General features: G+C 42.7%; 1 protein-coding gene across 20 annotated transcripts in view; it reads left to right on the top strand.

Annotated features, from left to right (window-relative positions):
* The window catches only part of KALRN (kalirin RhoGEF kinase), a 671367-nt gene that overhangs the window by 477895 nt on the left and 180654 nt on the right, over nt 1-12818 (top strand). For 6 of the 20 annotated variants that reach the window (XM_086675201.1, XM_086675199.1, XM_086675197.1 and 3 more), the window contains exon 34: nt 3452-4908. The exons of the other annotated variants lie outside the window; for them this stretch is intronic. In XM_086675201.1, coding sequence (XP_086531327.1) covers nt 3452-3514 — 63 coding nt within the window. In that variant the 3' untranslated portion in view covers nt 3515-4908. Of the gene's footprint in view, nt 1-3451; nt 4909-12818 lie in introns of those variants that run through there. 20 annotated transcript variants of the gene reach the window in all.

The raw sequence follows: 12818 nt of genomic DNA, 5'->3' as shown, positions 1-12818 counted from the left end.
TTTGCAGATGAGGAACATGTCACTCTAAGAGGTTCAATAACTTGCCCAAGGTCACACAACCAGAACGTGGCAGAACATAGATATGAACCCAAGTCTTGCTGGTGTCCACTATGCACACTGCCTTCCACTGGACAAGCTCTCTAAGGGAAACAATTGGATAATTCAAGCCAAAGCACACAAAGTAACATTTTACCCAAATGGTCTAAGTCCTATCATTTCCCCCTTGATCATCTGAGTAAAACACACCTGCATTAAAATACCAAGAACATTCCATGTTCCCTATATCCCATGTGTCAACCGCTCACTGGGTAGCAGAACAAGACATGAGTCAGGAATGTGGAAGAGGCTCTTTATTATGTCTTAACCATGGGAGTAGTAATTCAGGCATACTTCTGATTCACTGGCTTCCCAGTCCATCAGAGAGAAACATCAGAAGATACAGCCAACTGGAGATGCACTTAAAAACATATTGCCAAATAGTTGTCTCAAATTCTTTATGGACCAAGAAAGGGTTTAAATCTATAATATATAAATATGTTCCCCATTTGTGGCTATTATTATACCACTGGATGTCCAATGATGTCTCTTATGTACCCAGGGTCTGCAGAACATCTCCGGTAGTTCAGAAAGCTCATGTCATGAGTGTCTAGTATTTGAATGGAGCCTACATTGTATTATATAAAGTATTTATAAAAAGGGTGTCTATACCTGAATAGTGGAAGATAGGGGAAATATCAACATAGGACCCTCCTTAAAGATAAAAGAATAATGAGGAGGTCTGGTTAATAAAAGCTACTGCTCTACTGAAGTGGGTCTCACTGATTCTTGCCCCTCATGGAAAATGCCAAAGACAAGTACTTCTGGACAGTGTGTGCTGTCGGATGTGAAAATGCAGTTCAAACACTACAACACTCAGGTTTTCCAGCGATGGAGTGTGCCGAGGATTCCAAACCAGGCATCTCACAGAATTATGAAGGAAATATATCTAAAAGCTAACTACAGGCCCTACCCTGGCCTACTGAATTGAAATGCGAAAGGTATAGGGTGATTGGATGTGGAACATATATATGAATTCCAAGCTGAGAGATATTTTCTAAATAATAGAAATAATTATCATCTCAAATTTAATGGCCTTTCCCCCTCCCCACGCTTTCATTTAAACTTTTCTTATTAGTTCTTTTTAATGATGATTCTTAGAAAATCATCTCAAAGAGATTATGAATGGCTGTCATTTTTGAAGTTAAGAGCTATGCATTGGTGTTCACTACTCTTTCATGAAGTTACCAACTGGGCTATGTAAAATAATAGCCTCCTATATGAATGTGTCTGTATTTTCTCAGGGTTTTAGAGAACAAGCATTCAGTTTGCCTACATGCATTTATTTCTTAGATGTCTCACACATCAAACCAGCAGACAGATGTGCAGGTGCACAGAGACAATTATAACTTGAGGTTTAAAAGGGGGTAAAAATTCTTCTGCAAGACCTAATGGAGATATATATATATATATATATATATATATATATATATATATATATATATATATATATACACACATATATATATATAGAAGTGACCCAAACCTCTTCTAGATAGGTCCTTGAGGATAAGATGGATCCACAAAATACGTGAGATGCTTTCCAAGACCTTGGGAATCCACAAACATCCAGACATCACTTAGGAAGATCAATTCTCCTTTGCAGGAGCCACCGTAGCACAATGGTTAAGGACAGCCTTGGAATCAAACCAACCACAGTACAGATCTCACCCCCTTCACTTGCCAGTTGTATGATCCTGGGCAGGGCCTCTCAGGGCTTCAGTCTGCAAAATGGAGGTAATGGTATTACCTACCCCATAACGTTGTGGTGCAAAATACATGAAATGATGCAAGCCAGACACTCAGCTCTTTGCCTAGCATGTGCTAAACACTCAACAAATATTAGCTATTAATAATAATAATGACAATAAAAATATTTTTAAAAACTGTCTCTCCCTTCAGAATTTTAAGAACTGTGTAAAGCATAAAATGTCAAAGTCAGCATCTATAAAACCGTTAAATTCTGACACTAAATTCTCCAGATCTTATAGCACATCTATTCATTAAACTGGTAATGACAGTAACTTATAGTGTGGGGAACTAACTAATCAGGACAGCAGATACCACCCCTCTGCCCCACCTCCCTATTAATGTAATGTATATAAAATTCCTAAGACCCTTTGCCTTAGTAAAGATGAACTCTGTGGTCACCAGCATCTTCTATGAGTTACTTCACAAATGCATGTGTACAGCTCCTGGCTTTCTTCAGAATCTCCTCTCCTTTCTGAATTCTAAGTATCCCCTATCTTCCTCACAGCTCAGAGTAACTGCCATTTTACCTTGATGCTAAAGTGTTTTCTTTCCCTAACGAACAGTTTTTGGCTGGCTGGAGTTCTTACTAAGGGAGTTTGAGATTGTTTTCTCATTTCTATATGGCAAGTATGATGGAACCTTTAGCATCATAATCTGAGCCACAGTCAAATATGAGATCATACTCTTTAATTTACCTTGGACTTTTCTCTTGGCTGAGCCATTGCTTTTTAGAATATTTCACACCTCCAATAGCACTAGAAGTTGACTTTCTTTGAGGGGCCTTTATTAAAGAAACGATTCCATTGCTTCTGGTGTCTGAGTAGAGTAGGTGTGGCCACACTGGAATATGGAAGCTGGGTCTCTGGAAGGCTCCCTCATTCACTCATTGATCCACTCCTTCAGCCAGCCATCTGGCCTCACAAACCAACCACATGCCTTGGAAAAATCATAGATTACCACATGTCATGAACCCTGGAGATACTTGAAATCGGGAATTTTAGGTCACTTACTGCCAAAGACGTGCTACATAAATGGTTAAACTTTTCTCAGTTTCTTTCCCCCCAAATGAATGTCATAGTGAGACTTGCTGGCAGGGCACAGGGATCCTAAAAGAGTTGAAACAAAGAAACAAAACAGAAGGGTATGAAATAAACACTAATGATCGCTGTCACTAGGACTTCATATTTAACGCATCTCTCTTTATATTCTTCCTGGCTCTCCTCCTGCTTTTATGTGTGGGATGTTGGGAAACCACAGGACTGCTCAACGAGCATCTAATGCGAGGAAAAGTATATGGATTTGAGCCCTGCCAGAGTTAGTGAAAGTGGCCAGTCAGCGATCCTCATCTGGATCCTGGACTTGGTTGGCTTCTTCTGAACCTTCAGACCAAGGAATGTCCTACACAGCACTGTGTTCCCTCCATTTCCTCTTCTAAAAAAATGGTGGTGTACCTGCCAGGTTGCACTCTGTGCATTGGGTTGCTAGAAATATAGTAGGTTGCACTGATGATTTAACTCTGTTTTCTATAAAGGGCTACGGGATCTCGTGCAGATTTTTGCAAAGTCATACGCAAATCACAGAGCCCCGGCCCTTTTCTTAACAGGATGGCAACCTTGCTCCTCGGTGGCACCTGGGACCTGGAGATCCTTTCTCCACTTACGTTTAGCGCGCAGCCTGGGACTTGTCCCTGCAGCTCACCGGGTTAGCCGTGCCGCCGTTGGGACCTCCCACCTGGACTCCCATCACCCACCTCTCTTGAGACTGCTCTGGCAGGGCTGGTGTGGGGTACAGCCTTTGCTCAGAGGGCAACATGTTCCAGGCAAAATCTGCCCCCCTGGGCCATGGGCTTGCCCCTCGGGCTCCCTGCTTCTCTACCAGGTGCGATTCGAGGTTGCTGAGCTTCTCTCCAAAGCTGAAAATGGTGGGACGGTAGGGATCTGTGAGAGGCCCCATGACCCAAGCCACTCCCCCTGACTCCCAATCCAAACACCAGGCACCCCAGGTCCTCTTCGCCCCGGGCGTCTGCCACGTGAGTGGGCATGCTCATCCAAGGGACATACTTATCTCTGGAGTTTTTGTCCAGATTGAACATTTCTATTGTCAGTGGCTCCTGACCTGGAAAACCCATCATTCTAATCTAGCCCTCCTCCCCCACATCATGAGAAAGAGGGAGGAGGAATAAGGGGTAGTTTATGGTAGAGAAGAGGAGGGTTAACTCTAGCGGTTCCTGAACATTGGCCCAACCATGTCCCCAACCAGTGTTCTCTCTGTGTCAGCCTGCCCAGGTTTTGTCGGAATTTCCTGGCTCCTCTAACCTCACTGTGGTTCAAAGACCACCCTCCTGACTCCCAAATTATCCTGTGGGGGGTGGGGGATGGGAAGAGGGAGAAGAAATAAATGAAACAAACTGGCTGCATGTTGGTAACTGTTGAGACTAGATGGTCAGTTCATGGGCATTCATTATACCATCTCTCCACTTTTGTATGTGTTTGCAATTTTTCATAATAAAAAGTTAAAAGTTTAAAAAGCCCTCCAGCTTCCAAGACACTCAAGAGAGCCCCATCCCCTAACAGAGTTTCCTGGAAACCCCACACCAAGGCAAGAAAGAGGCAAAGAGGATTCCATTACCTACATATATATATATATGTATATATATATACTCATTTTCTAATTTTTTAAGGCCCACTGCTTTATTTTCAATAGACTAAACCATATTTCTAAGAGGGCCCCACGTTGGGCTTACTTCCTCCAGCTGGGTTATGGGGGAGGGCTGGGTAAAGGGGTCTTTAAAATCCTGAAAGTTTACACTTCCATGTACCTCGCAATCTTGTTGTGAGGATGGGACTTGTTCAGTGTTCTGAACTTTGTGGAGGAAACACGCGCCCAATTCACAGTGTCACTCCCTGGAATTGCACCTGGCTCAGGAAAGGACTGTCTTTGTACTTGAACTTAATCCAATGGAGAACCTTAACACGGGCATTTGCATGACTGAGAATTGCTGCTGTCTTTTTTCCGTATGTCACTTTCATGAATGTGTTCTAATAAAATGATTCTAAAGCAGGCTGTTGATATACAGTGATTTATAAATACTCTCTGTTGAGTGCTGAGGCCATTAATTTTCTACCAAGAATCCACCCCATCCCACTTTCTGGAAAGGTCTGTCTAGCTGGGGACAGACGCAGTGAGCATACATGTGGCATGCCGTCATGGCGGCACTTCTGCAGTTGCTATCACTAATAAGAATCATGTCAACCACAGCAATTTTGTGTTCTGGTTGCCTAGCAGCAGAATTTGTTTTCCAGAAGAAAGATGGCCATATGTAGTAGATTAGTATGGTGGGGAGAGCGGAGGAGGCAGGGCAAAAACAGGAGTAGAATTCACTCTACCAGGGAGGGGTGGGGGGGGAGCAAGGTGGAAGGAGAGACAAAGGCAGCCAAAAAGAGAGACAAGCAAAGTTCAAACTTGTTCAGTGATAAATCTCAGCACATTCAAAAGATAGTGTTGTTAAATTTTATTTACAAAATAGCACCTTTTGCTCTCTAGCCATAGCAAGTCAGAAATCTCCAAATCTCATTAAGCAAACTGGAAGCAAAAGAAGAAAATCTATATTTCTGAAGGTAGATATTTTGAGAAACACTTTTTATCCCAATCTTTATTCCCCTAAGCCGGGCTGGCCAGGGCACTGCCATGAGCTGGTAACAAACTTAGTCTGGTTCTCTGGGGAAGCAGGCATTGTTAGAAACCTCATGGGGCGGGGGCGGGTCAGGAGGGCAGAACCAGACAAAGAGGCTTCCATTTACTGAGCACATTTCTCATACAGATGCTGGGAAGGCACCCGATATACATCATCTCCTCTAATCTTCACAGTCATCCTGAGAGGCAGGCAGTTCTGTCTTCATTTTCCAGCTGAAGAGGCTGAAGCTAAGAGAAGTAAATAACTTACACGATAAGTCATAAAGCTAGAAAATAGCAGCTCTGAGATTCAAATGTAGGTCTCTGATCTCCAGATCCATGCTTTTTCAAACCACAGGCCTGATGGCCCAGTGCCAGCTTGGGCTCTCCCCTGTGTACTGTCACGGTCTTCACCTTAATGAATTGTGCACCTTCTGTATGCCCTGGGGGTAGGGGGCGAGCACAGCCAGTATCCTGCTCTTCCTTGTGTGATTGGAGGTCTCTTCCAGGCCAGGTCTTTGTGGCCACATCCATGTCCCTGTGACTTATGCAGAGCACAGGCTGATGAGGCTAAGATCACCATCTGGCTTTCACAGGGATTTGCTCACTCAGCAAATACCTAGTACCTGCAAGTACTGGGCATTATGAACTAGGTGGACAAATATAGACTCACCGCGTTCTCAGGGAGCTTACCAGTAGAGGAGACATACATTAATCAAGTAACTCATCAATGGATCTATAATAACCGCTGAAAGGGACCTTGAAGATCACTGAGATCAACAAATGAAATGAGACCCAGAATAGCTACCCAGTTTGCCCAAGACCACACAGCGAGTTAGGGGCAGAGGACTAGAACTCAGAACTCCTGTTTTTCACTCTTAGACTACTGTTTTCCCTGCCACATCACACTCTAGTCTGCTACAAACATAGACTGTCCCCAGCCCCAAACAGCCAGATAAACATGTTGATCAATCAGTACACTAGCCCGTCTAGTAGAATCCAGATAGCACATTTTGTAATGATAAAGAGTATAGTGAACCAAATCCCCAAGGATGGCATATACTCAACCCATATTTATAGACTTATTTCAGAGCCCAAAGCAGGAGCAGAGAGGCAAGGCTCTCATGTTGTAGCAACCTTGCCTAATAAGGATGTTCGCAGGTGTTTCGGTGTTTTGGTCTGACCCCACTATTTCCTCATCTCCCAGGTTCAGCAGATATTCATTCACTCATTAATTCAACAGATATTTACTGAGTGTCCGCTAGTCCACTAGGCACAGTTCTCAGAGCTGGGGACACAGCAGTGGACAAAATGGACTGCCCTTGTGGAGCATACTTTCTAGCTTAGAGGGAGACAGACAATCCACCAAGTAAAGAAGTAAATAACACAGCAAATTAGAAAGTGATAAGTGTTACAAAGAAAGTAAATCAAGAAAGGGGGAAGGCAGTCTCTGAGGTGGGGATGCATTTTTAGGGTGGTTGGGATAGAGACCTACCTGAGAAAATGATGTTCCAGATCATCATTTACATACACACACACGCACACACGCATACCCACATACTCACACTGTGCACTGTGAAGAGTCCCGTAAGCCTTCCCCTACCTCCTGCAGAAAAATAAGTTTGTCAGTGGAATGTCCCAGAGTCTGATTCCTAGCTTGCTTTTTTTGTTCTTAAATTTGAGCATGTATCAGGCTCATCCGGAGGACTTGTTAAAACAGATTGCTGGGCCCCACTCCCAGAGTTTGTGATTCAGTAAGTGGGGGTAGATCCAAGAATTTGCATTTCTAACAAATTCCCACGTAATACTAATGCTTCTCATCCAGGGACCACACTTTTAAAGCCACCAAGTTAATCTATTATAGATGGAAGGTCCCTGTTACCCAAAAAAGGATGCATCCATTCACTAGGGTGCATGGATATTATCAGAGTAGCTATCCTTGAAGAGCAGGGGTCTATCAAGAAAGGGGACTATTTTTCATTGGGGTAAGCTTCAGAAACCCCAGCCTGAGGCCCCAAGCACTGAGGAGGTAGGGCAAGGGACAGTTCCTGGAAAGGTGGCAACAATAATATTTCATTGCTTATCTAATAGTGCTTTGCATTTTCATAGCATTTAATACTTTTACAAGTCCTTTAGCCCACTATCCTCTTTTGGCACAGTTAACTTGTGAGGTAGACAGAATAGGTGTCATTATCACATTTTTTGGAAACTTGAGACACAAAGAGGTTATATGACCTCCCTTGGGCATCAAGGAACCCTAGTGGCCTTATGACTAGTCCAGTGTTCTTTCTCTTTTAACACTTTTCATAATGCTAGCTATGGTTTCCTCCTTGGCCATCTACCCGTTGGTCATTGAAATCCAGGACATCTAGTCACTCTTTGCCTTTTGCTCTGTTTAAAATCCCACTCGCTGCAAGTGGATCATCCATGTGGGCGACTAACTGTGGCAAATACTAAGACTTGCATGAGTTTCCTCTGCCATAAACACATCTCTTCTACTACCAGCTATTGTGCATAGAAAATGCTAACTCATTTTAATATTAGCCTAAGCTAGAACTAATCATTATGAAAGCAAACCTGCTGGGGGAAAAGCACACATAATACTTCCAAAGGCAAACAGAAATGGCATTTTGATTATATGTACCATTGCTTCCTTTCCATTAGCAGAGATAATTGAAAATTTTCTGTATCACTAAAGCACACAGCAAAATGAGAGTGGGTTTTGTTAAATCTGATGGCTGGTGAATCACTTTCCCAGGTATTCAAATATATATTTAAAAAAAAAAAAAAAAAAACATGGGCATGAAAGGTAAAATTCTCCCTTCCAGTATTTGCTCTTCTGGTGATTTTCTCCAGTCCTGCACTGATTCCTCACAGTGAGAGAGTGGTCTCTCATTGAATCTCACATTCACTGCGTTTCAAAGCGCTGTCTCTTTTCAACTTCCATACTGTTTTTGATCAACCAAGAGCCCAAGGTTTTAAAAGTTTTATTTCTAAAACTGCCCTCATCTGTCCCTCAACCCATTGACATTCTGACATCTTCCTTTAGTACTGCCATTGGGACCACTCATTGGTTCAATAAGCATTTATTAAGCACTTATTGTGACCAGACCTTGTAAGAGCCACTGAACAGGCTATAAGATTGAGTTAGAACTAATCCTGTCCTCAAAGAACATGGCATATAATAGAATCACTCTATAAATTATATAGAATAATTAACATTCAAGTCTATTCTGGATGCAAATTATAAACCCATGTAAGTTTCTCCCATTTTCATTCTCTTTACTCACTGTATGCTTAATTAAAGCTAACTGATGAGTTATTTTAGCTTCAACATAAAATAGGCATCATTAGGAAAAAAGATGTACCTGGGAAGGAAAAGAGTGGGATGGAGAAGGAGCACCGCTCTCTATTCTGAGCTCGCATGGAGAGCTGCATCAGCAGCCCAAAAGCATGGTAACAGGGGACAGTATAGGATCTACAATCTGCTGTTGATTTCCACACATGGACTGTCACAAACTGACTATATAAGGGTCATAAAGCTTATATGATTAGAAATTCCATATTGATGAAAGATCCAGTGTGAATGTGTTTTTACTGAGTTTTAGAGTCCAAAGTATGATATAAAAATGACTATTCCTTAAGAAAAAGTCCATGCCCACTACAACATAGGGACTGAGCAAATAAGAAAACAGGTGGATCTGGGGGAGATGGGGTGAGATGCAGAAGATTCTATTAGTTGGGTCAGTGTTAGAGAGTCCATGAGAAGAAGAGATTCAGACCACAATCCAACAATGTATGTGTATGTGCATGTTTGTGTGTGGATATATACACAATTACCTATACATAGAAAGGTGTTGAAGGCCAGTAAAAAGGATTTTGTAAGAATGTGAGCCCTTAAATAAATTGTTTTTTTTTTTAATTTTTTTTAACGTTTATTTATTTTTGAGACAGAGAGAGAGCATGAATGTGGGAGGGTCAGAGAGAAGGAGACACAGAATCCGAAGCAGGCTCCAGGCCCTGAGCTGTCAGCACAGGGCCCAACGTGGGGTTCGAACTCAGGGACCGCGAGATCATGACCTGAGCTGAAGTTGGCCCCTTAACTGACTGAGCCACCCAGGCACCCCTAAATTCTAAATTCATAATCCAAAAAAGAAGATGAGTTTAGAAAACCAAAAGTACAGCTGAAAGATAAGGATAAAATTGTAGTTCTGCTGACCAAGTGACTCAAAGAATACCACTAACACCCTTCCCCCTGTTTATTGGGCCACCTGAATGTGCAGCACCTTAAAGTAGCTGCTCAGGCTCTAACCCCCCTCTGGGCTTTGTAGATAGTAGAATCCCAAGAGAGGGGGTTGGGGCAGATATGCAGCTAAATCTCATATCTGTCTCGTGAACTCTATTTCTGCCAGCTCTGCAAGCCTCTCCTGGCCCTAGAGGGGGTTTTCACAGCACAGGTGCTATATCCAGTCTTACCAGTGACTATCAAGCGTGCTAGTGGCAAGATAAAGTAACCAGGCATACTGTGGGTGGGTGTGGTCATGGATAGTGGTAGACACAGAATTTAGAGGATTCAGAAATAGCAGAGATGGGGGATGGGGTCTCTATGTATCTGCCTTTGAGTTTCTGGGATGATGGAATAAGGAGTGTCATTTTGTTTGTAAGAATATCCAAGGACTCTGTTGTCTATTAGTGGTGGCCTTTTAATGGGCCTTACACCCAAGCATAACCTAGAGTTTTTAGATTTGGTATTGCCAAGTTTTGCCCAGTTGTTATGGCACCAATCAGGGTAAAAAGAAGTACTAGGGTGGGAGTGGGAACTGAAACATAGTTGATGTAAAAGCAGGATTTAGATTGCATTGGTTTGGCACACTTACTCAGAGAGTGACCCAAAGTATGGCACTCCAAGTATTGCTCTGGTTTCGCATAGATTCATGAGGACTTGCGTGGGCTTCTTGGCCCTGAGAAGAGCAAGTCAGTGATAAAATTGATTTACATAGATCAGTTCCTCCAAGACCAGATGGAAGTTAAGATGGAAATAGGAGGCTTTGTACTTTCCAGACTCTTCCTACATTCTCATTTGGTGTTGAATGTGTTACATATTGCTTTATTTTTTGGTATTTCTGGGACTATCCAACCAACAGATTTGTTGGAGAGCCATAGATGTAGACCTCCAAGCCCAGCCATCACAAACAATCTAAGTACTCTCAGGCTTAGAGATGGAATAGGTCATTAAAGAGGGGGCCCCTTGTAGGGCACAATTGATTGGTTAATGTTGCAGAATATAAGTGGTGACATTTCAGCTTCATGGCACAGTCCAAGATTGTTGATAGGGCCAGCAGGTACCTAGGCTTCTAGGAGAGGCCATCAACTCAGCATTCCTAGCTTCTGAGGAATGAATGACTCAAAAATTAAAGTGAGAAGGTAATTAGCCCACTGTGTCTGATGGTGTAACAAGTACGATTGCTTAGATCATCCCACATGCCCATTTCCCATCATGCTATTGGCCCCATATTTGGCCATAATAGTCAGAAACCTGGCTTGTTTTCTCCTGGATTAAATGTCTTATATAAGAATGCATATACAAGTAGAGGCGGAGAATTTAGAGGGTTGGGATGGGATAGCATCAATAGTTACATTGGACATATTGGTCTCTTTGGCAAATGCTTGACATGGGGAAGGCATGTCAAGGATTATGCCCAAAGTAATGTGATGATTTGGGTTCTAGATGGTCCCCTCAACTATCAGAGACTTGGGAAAGACTAATACATCCAAAGGGTCAATGTGGGGGTCATTCATCAAAAAAAAAACAAGAAAATGGATGTTGTCAGTAATTGGTGACTCTCAACAAATACTTAGATATCCATCACATAATTTATTCATTCAACAAATATTTATTGAATACCTACTCTGCCAGGCACTATTTTAGACAACAGCAACAACAACAACAAAACAGAGATTTCCTACCCTCATGGAGCTGACATTCTGGTGGGAATACAGACAAATAAGTAAAATATATAAAGTGCCAGCTGATGATATATGCCATACAGAAAAATATAACTTCAGAGGGAGGTGAGGAGTGGAGGGGGTGAGGGAAGAAGTGAGAGGAGGGTCTGAGTTCTAGTGACTGACATGAACAGTGATATAGAGTATAATGAAATTATACTCACTCCCAAGTCACATAGTGGTGATGAGGCTGTGAGTGTTGGAGGAGGTGGTGGTGGTGAGGGTTCTAGTAGAAGGACACACAAGGTTTTAGAAATCTCTCTCCATTACTCCCCAGTCAAACATGAAGATGTGGGGAGGAGTGGTCTTACCTAGGAACAGATAGCAGCTCTCAAATAAGATGGCTTCTTCCCCAGCCTTCATGCCTCCATTGGAACCAAGAGGATGCCCAAGAGTGTGCCCTAGAATTCACATGGGTCCCCAGACTACTCCCTCGGTCTCTACCAGTCCAAGGGAGCCTTTCTGATGTGGTATTAGGCTGGGTCAGAGGAACCTATATTCCATTCAGACTGATAAGGACCTCACCTGTACTATTTCCAAACATCCCTCAAAGTTCACATGATAAGATCCTTGAACGTAAACCCATATATGGTCCAAATATAAAATGAATCTAGGAACCAAGAGTTCATGGAATACAGTATGCATAAATGTCTGGAAGCTCCAAGGGGCATTGCAGATCATGAGAAGTGTCACAGTATTTTTATCCTTAATAGATTGAAAATATCAGTTCCCTTTCATTACCTCCCCCAGTTCCCAGTAGACTGCAGGGTGCCTTAAGTGTAGCTTGATAAAGGTTTAGCAGCAGCAGGAAGAATAGTTTCCAACTATGCCTGTTTAGAGACAAACCTCAGTCACCAGTACTAAGGCAGAGAGAGTCCTGGTTCTCTTTATCACAAACAGCACAGGGCCCCAGGAGACTCATTGAAGAGGTCCAGAAATTCCTGTTAAAGTCTTGAGATAGGAATCTGTTTCTTGGGTGCAAATAATAGATATGTTCAACCTCTATCTGAGTCCTTGTCAACAGGAAGATGGCTCAGTTACAGTTGTGGTATAAATGGAGTTTCCCGATTTCCTCTCCCCAGACCTTATTGAGGACTCATTAAATGTAGGCAGCAAACTTGGGGGTTAAGGAGAAGCTGGCTGTCTCCTCCCACTTATGGGTTTGCCCTTGAGAGACAAGCTTTTGAGGTTGAAGCCAAATGAGCAAGGAGCTCAGATACTACCGTGCGCATGTGCACACGCACACGTTCATTGTGTGATAGCTTCTATCTAATGCTAAGCCTTATCTCCAG

Source organism: Puma concolor, chromosome C2, assembly GCF_028749965.1.
Source record: "Puma concolor isolate L17-30 chromosome C2, mPumCon1.1.hap2, whole genome shotgun sequence".
NCBI classification, from domain to species: domain Eukaryota; kingdom Metazoa; phylum Chordata; class Mammalia; order Carnivora; family Felidae; genus Puma; species Puma concolor.
The sequence above is the reverse complement of the archived record's forward strand: the minus strand, read 5'-3'. Positions and strand labels throughout refer to the sequence as shown.